Below are 17,489 nucleotides of genomic sequence, written 5' to 3'. Positions count from 1 at the left end.
TCCCAGGAGTCTTCAGGAGGGGGGAGGGTTTTTCTCAGCTAGGCACACCCGCCTGTGGTCATGCCTGAGCTAAGGGCAGATGGATTCCAGTAAGTAAATGCTATTTGAATCATTTGCCCTTACTCAAGATGGCCAGGGCCAGAAATGCTAGGGGGGTGTTTTTCAAAGTGATTTCTCAACAATATAAAGCATGCAGACATGGATGGGTGGGACTTTTCTTTGAATATTAACTATTAATTAATAGCGTTTTCAGTTTGTAGTGCTCACATGCAGTGTAGTTTCGCTTTAGGCAGTTTTATATCTAGCCTTTACTTCCAATTTAAAGAAGAATGCTGGTACAGGAGGTTGCTGGATGATCTTCAGGTGTCCCCTGTGTCCTGAATCTGCATTTATTCCTGATTTCTTGTTGCTGACCTGGCTTTTCTTTGGATTCCTTCCTGCTGTGACGTACTGTTCCAACCTGGCTTGATTTTAACCCTGGCTCATTGGTCTACTCATTGCTGACCTCGACTTGCTTCTTGACCACGATCCTGCTGATTACCCGTTGCTGACTTTGGCTTGCTTCGTGACCATGATCCTGCTGCCTACCCATTGCTGACCTCAGCTTGTCTCTGGATCCCGTCTCTGCCTTCTGTCCTGCCGATACCTGCCTTCTGCACAGTCAACCACTGGTCGCCTTGGACTTTGCCTCCAGCCTGCCGTGGGTTCTAATGCCTCTGTCAGCTGTTCCAGTCTGCGGCTCTGAGGCTTCTTCCCTCAGTTGTCCAGTGATCTCCTCAGTAATCTACAAGTTTACCTCTTTGCCAAGTTACTTACCAGAAGTGATCACCTATGGACTGGACTCTCATCACCCATGCCACTTTGTGCTCTTTTACTCCCTGTCACCATTTCCAGGGAGGTTTGAAGCAGAGATGTAAGGGAATCCCCCTCATCATGTTGGCCTCTAACCAGATATGTGATACTAATCAAAATGTGCAAAAGGTCAGGATCTGCCAGCAGGAATATTTACCGTATTTATCGGCGTATAACGCGCACTTTTTCCTCTTAAAAATGGAGGAAAAAAGAAGTAGTGCATGTTATAAGCCGATATGAAAAAAAAAAAAGTCCAGGAAGCAGCGCCGAGAGGTAGAAGGGGCAGAGGAGAAGGAAGGACGCTCTGTCATCAGAAGTCCCGCCTCCTATGCCGATGTCTATCATAGGCGCCGGGGACTTCCGATGACAGCGCATGCGTCCTTCCTTCTCCTCGGCCCCGCCCGCCTCCTTCTACCTTTCGGCGCTGCTTCCTGGACTTTTTAAAAAGTGATCCAGATAGAATCAATGGCGCTGGCGAGGCTGCAATTACTGGCACTGCTCTGGCGAGGCTGAAATTGCTGGCACTGCGCTGGCGAGGCTGCAACTATGGGCACTGCGCTGGCGAGGCTGCAACTATGGGCACTGCGTTGGCGAGGCTGCAACTATGGGCACTGCGCTGGCGAGGCTGCAACTATGGGCACTGCACTGGGGAGGCTGCAATTACTGGCACTGCGCTGGCAAGGCTGCAACTATGGGCACTGCGCTGGCGAGGCTACAATGATGGGCACTGTGCTGGCGAGGCTACAATGATGGACACTACGCTGGCGAGGCTACAATGATGGACACTACGCTGGCGAGGCTGCAATGATGGACACTACGCTGGCGAGGCTGCAATGATGGACACTACGCTGGCGAGGCTGCAATGATGGACACTACGCTGGCGAGGCTGCAATGATGGACACTATGCTGGCGAGGCTGCAATGATGGACACTACGCTGGCGAGGCTACAATGATGGACACTGCGCTGGCAAGGCTGCAACTATGGGCACTGCGCTGGTGAGGCCGCAATTACTGGCACTGCGCTGGCAAGGCTGCAACTATGGGCACTGCGCTGGCGAGGCTACAATGATGGACACTACACTGGCGAGGCTGCATTCGTGGGCACTGCACTGATGAGGAGGCTGCATTCGTGGGCACTGGTGAGACTGCATTTGATTAAAAAAAAATGTTTTGAGTTCAAAGCTGTTTATTTTAAATTTCAGCTTTTTTCCTGTAATTTCTCTCTTAAAATTTAGGTGCGTGTTATACGCCGATAAATACGTAGTTCCTTTTTTTTTAACTGCTGTCCAAGTTTGGAATGGTTAAAAATGGTGGAAACACCGCTGCTGCCATAGGATCCCACCTCAATGTAGGTAAAACGGTAGTCTGAATCTACCAGAGCCAGTAATATCCCAGAGAAATACTTGTTTTTGAAGCTTTTGGTTTCCACTATACAGTGATAACCAAACTTGAAAATAAAATAAAAACCCCGTGGCCTTAACACACAAAGTAACTGTGGGAATATTTGATATGGTAAATCATGTCATCGATACGTCCAATATTGGACGGGGTACCCCCACAACTTGGAAATAATTTAACAGAAAAATAATAAAACAAGGGAGAACCTTCAAGCCACCCTTAAAAAAGGAGTTGTATATGGAGAACCTACATTGCTATATATTAAAAAAAAATAGCTTTATTGAAAATTAACCAATCAAAATATAAGGATCAAAAAACCCCAGAACCCTCAATAAAATCCAGTGGACAATGTTGTCACACTATCCGCAGCAAGTATGCCCCCCCCCCCCCCCCCCACACACACACACACACACACAAAACACCAGCACACAGATTGAATGGCTCCTATAGAGTCAAAGTGAACCAGCCCTGGAGCATAAAGTCGGGGATTGCAAGTCAGGGCCGAATCTCCCCAGTTCAGTATGGTGGGATTTCCCCGGTTTAATGATGCTGCTCACCAGAGCCCAGTTTCACAGACCCAGAGCTGAAGCTGGATAAATCAGTGTTGACCCAGTCCCAAGTCTATAATAACATGAGAACACATATCCTCCAATGGAGATTTTCGTCTCTAAGTGCCAACAAACGTAGGCTATAGCCCACATTCCTGAACTGTAATGATGTATAGACAGCCCATGTATAGGGCATGAATAAGTCCAGGTGACTTATGGTATAGAAGCTAATCGGTCTCTTGGTGTGCTGTACTAGTGTTTATAGGATCAGATGTTGGGGTATATACTGACCCGCTGTGTTAACACAGTAGAACTGAAAGGCAGCCGATAGATCAAATGCATGAGGGATGGAGTAACAAAGGTGCCCTGAGGCTCTCACCAATCCATAGCACCGAACAGTATAAACCTCCTTCTACTCCCCAGGACTTCATGAATCATGCAGGTAGTTGGCGTGCCGGCAGAAAGTTTTCACTGTTTGGGCGTTGCCTGTTTTGGGCGTAGTAGCGTGTTCTCACTTTCCATTACTCCGCTAGCGTGCAATCCACGTGGGTAGCGGAACTGGCGTCATGCAGCTGGTGAAGCACATGTTGAACCGCAGGGCCCTCTTTGCGACTTACGTCCTGATGAAGCATACGTGATGTATGCGAAACGTGTTGACGTAAGCCACAAAGAGGGCTTCTACATATACAACTCCTTTTTTAAGGGTGGCTTGAAGGTTTTCCCTTGTTTTATTATTTTTCTGTTCCACTATACAGTGGCATCACCATCTTGTCCCATCAATAGCTTCCAAGCAGTTGGGGAAATTTAGTGTGTTGCCAGGAAATGGGCAACAATCCCTTTTCCATCTTGTGGGAACTGGCATGACTATTTTCCATACGATTTTAGATTGATTGAACAGTGTAGTAGACTGTTGATTTGCCCAAGCTGAATTTAAAATATGTGGATTCATATGAATGTCTACTAGCCACAAACCTGCAAAGAAATAAGATGACATATAGTACTTTATTTTTTTTAGTGCAAACTCTAAGGGCACAATGGTGTACAATGAAATACAATTACAGAAGAGAGCTACAGTGGATAAAAAAAGAGCAGAGGGGTGATTCCAGAGCCAGCAGGTAGGTGCCATGCCAATACTTTCATCAGCTGGACCTTCTAAGGCACCATTTAGAGCAGTGGTCTCCAAACTGTGGCCTGGGGGCCGAATGTGACCCTTGCTTTTATCCAGCTCTTGGGGCATTAATCCCTTCACTGTCTGCCACAGTGGGGCATAGTTCTTGCCACTGACGCCGACAATGGGGCACTATTCCTCCCATTGATACCACAAATGGGGCACTATTTCTCCTATTGATACCAACTATGGGGCACTATTTCTCCCACTAACACCAATGATGGGGCACTATTCCTCCAACTGACACCAATGATGGGACACTATTCCTCCCACTGACACCAAGGATGAAGCTCTATTCCTCCTACTGACACCAATAATGGGGCACTATTCCTCCCACTGATACCAATGATGGGGCACTATTCCTCCCACTGACACCAAGGATGAAGCACTATTCCTCCCACTGACACCAATGATGGGGCACTTTTCCTCCCTATAATATCAACGTTGGGCCACTATTCCTCCCACTAACACCAATGATGGGACACATTGACACCAAGGATAAGGCACTATTCCTCCCATTGATACCAATAATGGGGTACTTTTTCTCCCCCTAATACCAATGATGGGGCACTTTTCCTCCCCCTAATACCAACGTTGGGCCACTATTCCTCCCACTAACACCAACGATGGGGCAACATTTCTCCCCCTAATGCCAATGATCGAGCATTATATACTCCCACTGATGCCACGACATTTTCTTCTCCCACTGGCCCCAGTTCCGCCCTCCTCAAGTTGGAAGGACAATAAACTGGGACTTTCTTTAGAAAGTTTGGAGACCCCTGGTTTAGAGTTATGCCCATTTTTTTTATTATGTTTATAATGTCTGCTCTATTTTGAGAGAGGCTCCCTATTGCTACATTTTATGAAATACATTTATTTTCCAGACGGGAAAGCAAATTTGTCGAAGAAGCGCAAGATCCGCCACATGTGGATCCTGATGAAGCAGAGACAACAAGTGAAAATAACCAGCTGTGTCCATTAAGCCCTATGGTGTCTGATAGCACCACCTCTGTAACAACAGCTAAGGCAACGCAAGAGGCAGAGTCTGGAGTGGCTGGTCCTTTGACATCACAGCCATCAGGGAGACCCAGACCACTGCCCTCTTGTAGTCCCTCAAACCAAAGTTGCCATCGCGAAGTAGAGAACCAACTGCTGTTGGCTCTTAACACATTCATGAAGCAGAGGCAGGCAGAACAAAGTCTAATGTACCATTTTGCAGTCTCATTGGTTCCCCTTCTAGATAAGGTATCTGAGAATAGAGTTGTAGACATGAGACGTGATATACTTGATCTCATTACTTCTTATCTGTCATCAGATGCCCTACCCCATCGTCCCTATGTTTACCCTTACAACCGTCAATCCTGTTATCGCCAACTCTATTCTCCACCACCTTATTTTGTTCAAGCTCCCTCACAGCCTCCAGATCAACACAATCTCCCTGACCAGTCAACCTCTGAGGTTCAAATACCCCCCAGATCCAACACACCCCTAACTCCTACTTTATGCTCCCAGGCCAGTTGTCCTTCTGCCTTTGAGGAGCAAAGTTCCTCACCCATAAAAACTGGCCAAACTAGGCCAACCTTCTGTATTCTCTTCTAACCCTTCCCCCACTGCAGGCCACTGAAATCAAGTATTCAAGATTCAAATAAACTAGAAGAAAGGTCACCATTATTTTTTTATAGATTGATCAGAAAATGCTACTGTAAACTTTTATGTGTTTTTTTTAAGAAAAAAATTGTATTTGCTAAAAGTTTTGACTTCTGTAAAAAAGGCAGAGAATAAAATATTTTTCACACAATTCTCTTTTGTGTTTGTTTGCATTTGGGATGGCTCATAATTTCTAGGGATGCACCGATCCGACTTTTTTGGTCCCGATACCGATCTTTTTGCTTTGTGAAATCGCCGATCCCGAGTCCGATCCGGAAGTACTGTTTTTTGTGAGCTTATAACAAAATAATACTTCCGGATCGGTATCGGCAGATACCTTATAACATTGTGCATTCAAAATCTAAAATGTCATGGGTTTAGTCTTTAAGAGGTTAAACTTCCCTCCTCCGCAGACGGAACGAAAAGATACATTGTATGCATTGTGTTTACTTAACTGGGAGAGTTGAAAGGCATTTGCAGGAGGCTCTTTTTTTTTTTTTCTTTGACAGCTGTTCTCTGTTCCCTCACAAGCTATAAAGAGCAAAACCGGATCGGCCCGTGGATCTGTTAATTTTACCGATCCCCCGATCCAGCTATTTTGCCCGTATCGGTGCTTCCCTAATAATTTCATGTTGAAGATTGCCATTTCTCGCATGGCAGTGGTTAATGTAGAAGTTCAGATGGTCGTCTAAGATGTGCAATAAAATAAATTCCTAAAATCCTAAATAAAGAAATATACTGTATGTGTGTATGCGTGTGTATATATACACCAAAATAAATTAACGGAAGGTGGAGGAGCGCAAGGTCTCGAACATCCACCAGCTCCATGATGTCATCATGGAGGAGTGGAAGAGGACTCCAGTGGTGGTAACCTGTGAAGCTCTGGTGAACTCCATGCCCAAGAGGGTTAAGGCAGTGCTGGAAAATAATGGTGGCCACACAAAATATTGACACTTTGGGCCCAATTTGGAAGCTGTCCTGGTAAACTGCTGTATGGGCTTGGCCTCCGTGCTGCAGCTCAGTTTCAGGGTCTTGGCAATCTTCTTATAGCTTAGGCCATCTTCATGTAGAGCAACAATTCTTTTTTTCAGATCCTCAGAGAGTTCTTTGCCATGAGGTGCGATGTTAAACTTGTGACCAGTATGAGACAGTGAGAGCGATAACACCAAATTGAACGCACCTGCTCCCCATTTCACACCTGAGACCTTGTAACACTAACGAGTCACATGACACCGGGGAGGGAAAATGGCTAATTGGGCCCAATTTTGACATTGTCACTTAGGGGTGTACTCACTTTTGTTGCCAGCGGTTTAGACATTAATGGCTGTGTGTTGAGTTATTTTGAGGGGACTGCAAATTTACACTGTTATACAAGCTGTACACTCACTACTTTACATTGTAGCAAAGTGTCATTTCTTCAGTGTTGTCACATGAAAAGATAGAATAAATTATTTACAACAAATGTGAGGGGTGTACTCACTTTTGTAAGATACATAATTTATTTTGGTAATGCTATTCAAAACGTGAATTTTATTATATTAATTGTATTTTATAAAGATGTGTTACACACAGACTGATATATTTCAAGCATTTCTTTTTTTATTTTTAATTTTGATGATTGTCTTACAGCCAGTAAATGCCCAAAATTCAGTGTCTTAGAAAATTAAAATATTACATAAGACCAATGAAAAAAATAAATAAAAATTATACAGAAATGTTGGCTTAGTGAAAAGTCTGTCCATGTACAGTATAGGATGCACTCAGTACTTGGTCGGGGCTCCTTTTGCATGAATTACTGCATCAATGCTGCGTGGCATGGAGGCGATCAGCCTGTGGCACTGCTGAGGGGTTATGGAAGCCCAGGTTGCTTTGATATCGGCCTTCAGCTCCTCTGCATTGTTGGGTCTGGTATCTCTCATCTTCCTCTTGACAATACCCCACAGTTAAAGAGACACTGTCCCCTTATAAAAAGGCATCCTATAAAAAGACCAAGCCCCCCCCTCCCCTCCACACAAACACCCATCCCCTTTAGGCTCCATTCACCGCTGATTTCAATCTCAGGCGGAATCGCCGCAATTCTTAAATGCAGGCCCTTTACTTCTTAACTTACTTGTCGACTGCCCGCCGCAGATATACTGTGGCAGGCTAGCTTGGCTGCGCCAATCGCCGTACCTGTACCCAGAGGCGCGCGCTCCGCCCCCCATTAGGAAGCGGGGCAGCCGATCCACAGGACCGGCAGCCGTGATTGCCACCGGGCGCCTGTGATCGCTCCCCGCTGAGAGAGAATGACGGTCGGCTGTTGCAAGCACAGCAGACCGTTGTTCTCTCTGGAATGAACACCGAGAGCCTGTGTTCCTCCTATTTAGGATCACAGGTCTCTGTATTGATTCCACAAGTCCCTCCCCCTCAGTTAGAAAACACCCCCTAGGCTCGCACTTAACCCTTTGATCGCCCCTGAGTTAACCCCTTCCCTGCCAGTGTCATTATTACAGTAACAGTGCATATTTGTAGCACTGATTACTGTAGTACTGTATGTCACTGGTCCCCCCAAAAATGTCAAAGATGTCAGGGGGTCCAATCTGTCGCAGTCCCGCTAAAAATCGCTGATCGCTGCCATTACTAGTAAAAAAAGAAAAATAGATAAAAATGACATCAATTTTTCCCCTAGTTTGTAGATGCGATAACTTTTGCGCAAACCAATCAAAATACGCTTATTGGGATTTTTTTTTACCAAAAATATGTAGCAGAATACAAATTGGCTTAAAAGGGTTTTTTTTGTGGGGGGGGGGGGGGGGGGGAATGTTATATAGCAGAAAGTTAAATATATTGTTTTTCTTTCAGAATTGTTGGTCATTTTTGGTTTATAGCACAAAAAATAAAAATTGCAGAGGTTAACAAATACCACTAAAAGAAAGCTCTGTTTGTGGAAAAAAAAAAAGGACATCAATTTTATTTGGGTACAGCGTCGCACGACCGCACAATTGTTAGTTAAAATAATGCAGTGCCAAATCCCCAAAAAATGGCCTGGTCATTAAGGGGGAAAATGGCGCCACCATTGATTTCAAAATACGACTGACCAAGCCTTCAATTTCACCTCATATTGCTACAGAAAATAATTTTCGTGGCCTGGGAATCTTCTTTTCTTTCCAGGAATTTCCTTTTCTTGCAGTCATGCGCATTTCTTTTTTGATTTTATTTTTCGCATGATTCTCCCATCATTGATTAGAAAATCGTTCCTTTTTCCAAAAATTTCCAACATGCCCAAATTTGATGACCGCACGAAAATCAGCTGCGGCCCACTATTGGTGCGAAATTGGAACGAAAATTCTTAGATAGGATTTTCGAAAGAAAATTCTTTCGAAATTCGACCCATGTATGGCCGGCCTTAGACTGCTAACATTCCAATATTAAAAGAAAATAAAAAATACAATGAACTCCCTGTAAATGCAGAGGACAGTGCGACTGTGTGGGTGTGAATGATAGGACCGGGTCCTGGTCCTGGAGGGCGGTAGGTGGACAATTTTGTCATTTTGCAGATTTTGATCGTTTTCTCATTATCACACTTTCTCAGTTCAGTGCAAAGAGAAATGTCATGTGACCGTTTTTTTGGGGTTTTACTGATGTATTTTGTTCTCTTTTTGCAGCTCCGGATCCTCCAAGACGAAAAGCTTTCTCCAAATGGACACCTCCTCGCTCGCCCTTTAATTTGGTTCAAGAAACGCTTTTCCACGACCCATGGAAGCTTCTCATTGCCACCATCTTCCTGAATAAGACCTCCGGTGAGTTAAAACACTGGATTTGTTTGCGTCTCAAGTCCATCACCCCTCAGATCGCCCCAATTCCTGTACCTTCACAGCTCAGATCACCCCAATTCCTGCACCTTCATACCTCAGATCACCCCAATTCCTGCACCTTCACACCTCAGATCACCCCAATTCCTGTACCTTCATACCTCAGATCACCCCAATTCCTGCACCTTCATACCTCAGATCACCCCAATTCCTGCACCTTCACAGCTCAGATCACCCCAATTCCTGCACCTTCACAGCTCAGATCACCCCAATTCCTGCACCTTCATACCTCAGATCACCCCAATTCCTGCACCTTCATACCTCAGATCACCCCAATTCCTGCACCTTCATACCTCAGATCACCCCAATTCCTGCACCTTCACACCTCAGATCACCCCAATTCCTGTACCTTCATACCTCAGATCACCCCAATTCCTGCACCTTCATACCTCAGATCACCCCAATTCCTGCACCTTCACACCTCAGATCAGCCCCAATTCCTGCACCTTCACACCTCAGATCGCCCCAATTCCTGCACCTTCATACCTCAGATCACCCCAATTCCTGCACCTTCACACCTCAGATCACCCCAATTCCTTCACCTTCACAGCTCAGATCACCCCAATTCCTGCACCTTCATACCTCAGATCACCCCAATTCCTGCACCTTCACACCTCAGATCAGCCCAATTCCTGCACCTTCATACCTCAGATCACCCCAATTCCTGCACCTTCATACCTCAGATCACCCCAATTCCTGCACCTTCACACCTCAGATCACCCCAATTCCTTCACCTTCACAGCTCAGATCACCCCAATTCCTGCACCTTCATACCTCAGATCACCCCAATTTCTGCACCTTCACACCTCAGATCACCCCAATTCCTGCACCTTCATACCTCAGATCACCACAATTCCTGCACCTTTACACAACACCTAGCAACCAACCTCTCTTGTTGCATAATGCTTTAACACCAAATCTTAAAGTCATGGAATAGAATGTGGCATCCCCAGCTATGCCCTGAGGTTTTCTGCACTAGGTGTTCCGTCCCTATGAATACTTACACATTTAAAGGGATGTCCGGAGATGTGTGTTTTCCATGACAACACTGGAGCTGATTGTGGGATTATAATAAAGAGAGACGCTCCAACTATAATTTAGAATTTGAGCTAATGCTTCAATTTTACTTTAAAGAGTATCTGTTTGTACACTTTGGAAGCAGGTGATACTTCTATACATATAATTATACACTTCTTCTGTTTCCTAAATATTGGCTTAAGATAAAAAAAATTGTAAACAATGTCTCCTCTTGATGTTAATCATCAAAGTTTAGGTGTATATATACAGTATCTCACAAAAGTGAGTACACCCCTCACATTTTTGTAAATATTTTATTATATCTTTTCATGTGACAGCACTGAAGAAATGACACTTCATACACATATATATAAAGTTTGTACAAAAAACAAAAAAGGGAGCCATGTGATGCGCTGATTTGCGGACCACTCGGCCCCCACTGTAGCCGGCAGCAGAGAGCTGCCAGAGCAGTAAAGCGCCCCAGCAGGTCTTTGTAGCAGTGTGAATTCACCCAAATTCCCCACACCTGATTATGTCTCAGTCCTGCCCCTCCCTCTCCCAGTCTGATCTCTGCTGTACATGGGCATACAAGAAGTTGATGCCAAGACTAAGTCAGGTCCCTAAACTGATTACATTCAACGTTGTTTCAGCTTTAACTCTATTGACATCTACAGGGAAGATGGCGATTCCAGTCCTGTGGAGCTTCCTGGAAAAGTACCCCAGTGCGGAAGTCGCCCGGATGGCGGACTGGAAGGGCATGGCGGACATGCTGCAGCCTCTGGGACTCTATGAACTACGAGCAAAAACCATTGTGAGGTTCTCTGGTATGCATGCAGCCTGGGTACAAGGAGGGGGTGGGGGTCAGAGGCACAAGAGCCCATGCTTCAGATTGAGCCCACCTCATATTTCCTGGCTGGAGGACGTCCAGCATTATTTAGTTCTCTCCTCCCCAGCCTGACTGTCCTTGGCCCCTTTCCTCCCTAGCCTGACTGTCCTTTGCCCCTTTCTTCCCTAGCCTGACTGTCCTTGGCCCCTTTCCTTCTTAGCCTGACTGTCCTTGGCCCCTTTCCTCCCTAGCCTGACTGTCCTTGGCCCCTTTCCTCCCTAGACTGACTGTCCCTGGCCCCTTTCCTCCCTAGACTGACTGTCCCTGGCCCCTTTCCTTCTTAGCCTGACTGTCCTTGGCCCCTTTCCTCCCTAGCCTGACTGTCCTTGGCCACTTTCCTTCCTAGCCTGACTGTCCTTGGCCCCTTTCCTTCCTAGCCTGACTGTCCTTGGCCCCTTTCCTTCCTAGCCTGACTGTCCTTGGCCCCTTTCCTTCTTAGCCTCACTGTCCTTGGCCCCTTTCCTTCTTAGCCTCACTGTCCTTGGCCCCTTTCCTTCTTTGCCTTACTGTCCCTGGCCCCTTTCCTCCCTAATCTGACTGTCCTTTGCCCCTTTCCTTCCTAGCCTGACTGTCCTTGGCCCCTTTCCTTCCTAGCCTGACTGTCCTTGGCCCCTTTCCTCCCTAGCCTGATTGTCCTTGGCCCCTTTCCTCCCTAGCCTGACTGTCCTTGGCCCCTTTTATCCCTAGCCTGACTGTCCTTGGCCCCTTTTATCCCTAGCCTGACTGTCCTTGGCCCCTTTTATCCCTAGCCTGACTGTCCTTGGCCCCTTTTATCCCTAGCCTGACTGTCCTTGGCCCCTTTTATCCCTAGCCTGACTGTCCTTGGCCCCTTTCCTCCCTAGCCTGACTGTCCTTGGCCCCTTTCCTCCCTAGCCTGACTGTCCTTGGCCCCTTTCCTCCCTAGCCTCACTGTCCTTGGCCCCTTTCCTCCCTAGCCTGACTGTCCTTGGCCCCTTTCCTTCCTAGACTGACTGTCCTTGGCCCCTTTCCTTCCTAGCCTGACTGTCCTTGGCCCCTTTCCTCTCTAGCCTGACTGTCCTTGGCCCCTGTCCTTCCTAGCCTGACTGTCCTTGGCCCCTTTCCTCCCTAGCCTGACTGTCCCTGGCCCCTTTCCTCCCTAGCCTGACTGTCCTTGGCCCCTTTTATCCCTAGCCTGACTGTCCTTGGCCCCTTTCCTCCCTAGCCTGACTGTCCTTGGCCCCTTTCCTCCCTAGCCTGACTGTCCTTGGCCCCTTTCCTCCCTAGCCTCACTGTCCTTGGCCCCTTTCCTCCCTAGCCTCACTGTCCTTGGCCCCTTTCCTCCCTAGCCTGACTGTCCTTGGCCCCTTTCCTCTCTAGCCTGACTGTCCTTGGCCCCTTTCCTCTCTAGCCTGACTGTACTTGGCCCCTGTCCTTCCTAGCCTGACTGTCCTTGGCCCCTTTCCTCCCTAGCCTGACTGTCCCTGGCCCCTTTCCTCCCTAGCCTGACTGTCCTTGGCCCCTTTCCTGCCTAGCCTGACTGTCCTTGGCCCCTTTCCTCCCAAGCCTGACTGTCCCTGGCCCCTTTCCTCCCTAGCCTGACTGTCCTTGGCCCCTTTCCTCCCTAGCCTGACTGTCCTTGGCCCATTTACTCCCTAGCCTGACTGTCCTTGGCCCATTTACTCCCTAGCCTGACTGTCCTTGGCCCCTTTCCTCCCTAGCTTGACTGTCCTTGGCCCCTTTCCTGCCTAGCCTGACTGTCCTTGGCCCCTTTCCTGCCTAGCCTGACTGTCCTTGGCCCCTTTCCTCCAAAGCCTGACTGTCCCTGGCCCTATTTCTCCCTAGCCTGACTGTCCCTGGCCCCTTTCCTCCCTAGCCTGACTGTCCTTGGCCCCTTTCCTTCTTAGCCTGACTGTCCTTGGTCCTTTTCCTCCCTAGCCTGACTGTCCCTGGCCCCTTTCCTGCCTAGCCTGACTGTCCTTGGCCCCTTTCCTCCCTAGCCTGACTGTCCCTGGCCCCTTTCCTCCCTAGCCTGATTGCCTTGGCCCCTTTCCTCCCTAGCCTGACTGTCCCTGGCCCCTTTCCTCCCTAGCCTGACTGTCCCTTGCCCCTTTCCTCCCCCAGCCTGACTTTCCTTGGCCCCTTTCCTCCCCCAGCCTGACTGTCCCTGGCTCCTTTCATCCCTAGCCTGACTGTCCCTGGCCCCTTTCATCCCTAGCCTGACTGTCCCTGGCCCCTTTCATCCCTAGCCTGACTGTCCCTGGCCCCTTTCCTCCCTAGCCTGACTGTCCTTGGCCCCTTTCATTCCTAGCCTGACTGTCCCTGGCCCCTTTCCGCCATAGCCTGACTGTCCCTGGCCCCTTTCCTCCATAGCCTGACTGTCCTTGGCCCCTTTCCTCCCCCAGCCTGACTGTCCCTTGCCCCTTCCATCCCTAGCCTGACTGTCCCTGGCCCCTTTCCTCCCTATCCTGACTGTCCTTGGCCCCTTTCGCCCCTTTCCTCCCTAGCCTGACTGTCCCTGGCCCCTTTCCTCCCTAGCCTGACTGTCCTTGGCCCCTTTTCTCCCTAGCCTGACTGTCCTTGGCCCCTTTCCTGCCTAGCCTGACTGTCCTTGGCCCCTTTCCTCCCAAGCCTGACTGTCCCTGGCCCCTTTCCTCCCTAGCCTGACTGTCCTTGGCCCCTTTCCTCCCTAGCCTGACTTTCCTTGGCCCATTTACTCCCTAGCCTGACTGTCCTTGGCCCATTTACTCCCTAGCCTGACTGTCCTTGGCCCCTTTCCTCCCTAGCCTGACTGTCCTTGGCCCCTTTCCTCCCTAGCCGGACTGTCCTTGGCCCCTTTCCTGCCTAGCCTGACTGTCCTTGGCCCCTTTCCTCCAAAGCCTGACTGTCCCTGGCCCTATTTCTCCCTAGCCTGACTGTCCCTGGCCCCTTTCCTCCCTAGCCTGACTGTCCTTGGCCCCTTTCCTTCTTAGCCTGACTGTCCTTGGTCCTTTTCCTTCCTAGCCTGACTGTCCTTGGCCCCTTTCCTGCCTAGCCTGACTGTCCTTGGCCCCTTTCCTCCCTAGCCTGACTGTCCCTGGCCCCTTTCCTCCCTAGCCTGATTGCCTTGGCCCCTTTCCTCCCTAGCCTGACTGTCCCTGGCCCCTTTCCTCCCTAGCCTGACTGTCCCTTGCCCCTTTCCTCCCCCAGCCTGACTTTCCTTGGCCCCTTTCCTCCCCCAGCCTGACTGTCCCTGGCCCCTTTCATCCCTAGCCTGACTGTCCCTGGCCCCTTTCATCCCTAGCCTGACTGTCCCTGGCCCCTTTCATCCCTAGCCTGACTGTCCCTGGCCCCTTTCATCCCTAGCCTGACTGTCCTTGGCCCCTTTCCTCCCTAGCCTGACTGTCCTTGGCCCCTTTCATTCCTAGCCTGACTGTCCCTGGCCCCTTTCCTCCATAGGCTGACTGTCCTTGGCCCCTTTCCTCCCCCAGCCTGACTGTCCCTTGCCCCTTCCATCCCTAGCCTGACTGTCCCTGGCCCCTTTCCTCCCTAGCCTGACTGTCCCTGGCCCCTTTCCTCCCTAGCCTGACTGTCCCTTGCCCCTTTCCTCCCTAGCCTGACTGTCCTTGGCCCCTTTCCTCCCCCAGCCTGACTGTCCATGGCCCCTTTCCTCCCCCAACCTGACTGTCCTTGGCCCCTTTCCTCCCTAGCCTGACTGTCCTTGGCCCCTTTCCTGACTGTCCTTGGCCCCTTTCCTCCCTAGCCTGACTGTCCTTGGCCCCTTTCCTCCCTAGCCTGACTGTCCTTGGTCCCTTTCCTCCCTAGCCTGACTGTCCTTGGCCCCTTTCCTTCTTAGCCTGACTTTCCTTGGCCCTTTTCCTCCCTAGTCTGACTGTCCCTGGCCCCTTTCCTGCCTAGCCTGACTGTCCCTGGCCCCTTTCCTGCCTAGCCTGACTGTCCTTGGCCCCTTTCCTGCCTAGACTGACTGTCCTTGGCCCCTTTCCTCCCTAGACTGACTGTCCCTGGCCCCTTTCCTCCCTAGACTGACTGTCCTTGGCCCCTTTCCTTCTTAGCCTGACTTTCCTTGGCCCTTTTCCTCCCTAGCCTGACTGTCCCTGGCCCCTTTCCTTCCTAGCCTGACTGTCCTTGGCCCCTTTCCTTCTTAGCCTGACTTTCCTTGGCCCTTTTCCTCCCTAGCCTGACTGTCCTTGTCCTTGAATGATTGCGCTCTCTTTTGTTCTGCAGAAGAGTATCTCACAAAAAAGTGGCGTTATCCGATTGAACTCCATGGAATTGGAAAGTATGGAAACGATTCTTACCGAATCTTCTGTGTGAATGAGTGGAAAGAGGTATATTGAAGGACATCCCATATATCAGTCTAAAGTAGATGGAAATCCATATTGAATTAGCTTAGTTTGCTAAAACACCGGGTATCGTATTTTTATTTAAAAAAAAAAAAAACCCAGTTTTCACCTTTTTTTTTTTTTTTTCACACTTTCATCTCAATGCTGCCGATCTCCTACAGCCTCTTTGCTGCCACATCATGTCTACATGTACTCCAGTAATGTTGGCATGGCATTTCTCAGATTGGGTTCACCGATGGTGACAACAGTGGCCCATGCTTGCATAATGTGTGTTGAAGCAGCCACTTGTAATCTCTATTGGAAGCCCATGCGAAAGAATGACAACGCAGGTGCACAACTGAGCGACAGGGACATAGTGTTGTCACCGGATAATAGGAAGTGTCTGAACAAACACTTTAGTGGCAGGGTCAACAGGGGTTATTATAACCACTTACAGCGGACCTTCAGTCATTTTGTCATTTTTCCATCTATTAAATCCTCTGCCTTTGTTGGTTTAACTTTGGATGGTAAAGCATTTTATTTCTGCCAGTAAATACCTTATACAGCCCACTTCCTCTTTGTGTCTGTCTATAATCGCAAAAAATGCCCAGGTCATGAAGGGGGTAAAATCGTCAATCTGAAGTGGTCAACCCCCTTTACGCCGACGCAGCGCAAATCTGCGGCCTCGGCTTCAGGGGGGGGTTGTACCCGGCGTGATGCCTGCAGCTAGAGACATCACACCGATATAATTTTTTAGAGCGGACGGTTGACTTTCATTTGATAACAACTAATGCGGCTAATCAGCAGCTCGGCTGTTATTACAAGCAGCGGGAGGGGACTTCTCCCTCCTCCCGCTGTCTTCCGCGGCTCGCCCGGGTCCCCCCACGTCCCACCAGGAGGCCCAAGCAACCAGCCGGCAACGTCTGCCGGCTGGCCGGAGACCCGAACAAAGCCACAATTGGCTTTGATCGGGTCTTGGATCTAGTAAAAAACACTGATTATAACTTATCAGTATTTTTTGCTAGAAAATTACTTAGAACCCCCAAACTTTATTTTTTTTAGCAGAGACCCTAGAGAATAAAATGGCGGTCGTTGCAATATTTTATGTCACACATTATTTGCGATAAATGCAATTTTATGTGTGACATAAAATATTGCAATGACTGCCATTTTCTAGTAAGTAATTTTCTAGCAAAAAATACTGATTTAAACTTGTAAACAACAACAATCAGAAAAAGGCTTTGGCTTGAAGGGGTTAAAAAGACTATATACTATCATTACATTAACATTAAACTTGTTATTTAATTCTGTTTTTTCAGGTACAGCCAGAGGACCACAAGCTGAATAAGTACCATGACTGGCTCTGGGAGAACAAGGACAGACTTGGTCTGGGATAAAGAATTGTCGCTGTGCGTCCAGCGGGCGCTTGTCTTGTCTTTTGTAACTTTTTTGTATTTCACCATTTTTATATTTTGTACATAAATTATTTTGTTACATGGAATTTCTTTATATATTTTAATATTCTACATTTTTATAATTAAATCTGTAAAATCTGAGTAATAAAATGTATTTTGTATAATAAAATCATCATGGGTCTGTATAGTTGTTTAGTTGGTTAATGAGGAAGAGAACCCCCCCCCCCCTTAACCCCTTCCTGCACAGCCCAGTAAGTACTGTAAACACTGGAAGCGTTTCCTGGGCTTCCCGATCAATATGATTGGCTGTCATAGTGGTCACATGATTGGGAGCCTGCTGTACCCCGCTCCAAATCATTGCTATGGAATTGGGAGCTGTCTGTGACAGTGCGGTCCCAGTGCTCCCAGCAAAACACAGTGATGTGGC

At 48.2% G+C, this 17,489-nt stretch overlaps 1 protein-coding gene across 1 annotated transcript in view; it reads left to right on the top strand.

The window, feature by feature from the left end:
- MBD4 (methyl-CpG binding domain 4, DNA glycosylase) overlaps nt 1–17,234 on the top strand; it is a 25,286-nt gene extending 8,052 nt beyond the window's left edge. The window contains exons 4-7 of the mRNA XM_082265623.1: nt 9,258–9,392; nt 11,156–11,305; nt 15,550–15,653; nt 16,967–17,234. Coding sequence (XP_082121749.1) covers nt 9,258–9,392; nt 11,156–11,305; nt 15,550–15,653; nt 16,967–17,044 — 467 coding nt within the window. The 3' untranslated portion in view covers nt 17,045–17,234. The remainder of the gene's footprint in view (nt 1–9,257; nt 9,393–11,155; nt 11,306–15,549; nt 15,654–16,966) is intronic.
- Nucleotides 17,235–17,489: the final 255 nt, after the last annotated feature.

This window comes from Pelophylax lessonae, assembly GCF_965119305.1.
Source record: "Pelophylax lessonae genome assembly, chromosome: 8".
In the NCBI taxonomy this organism is placed as follows: domain Eukaryota; kingdom Metazoa; phylum Chordata; class Amphibia; order Anura; family Ranidae; genus Pelophylax; species Pelophylax lessonae.
Note: the sequence above shows the minus strand (reverse complement) of the source record. Positions and strands in the feature narration are given on the sequence as shown.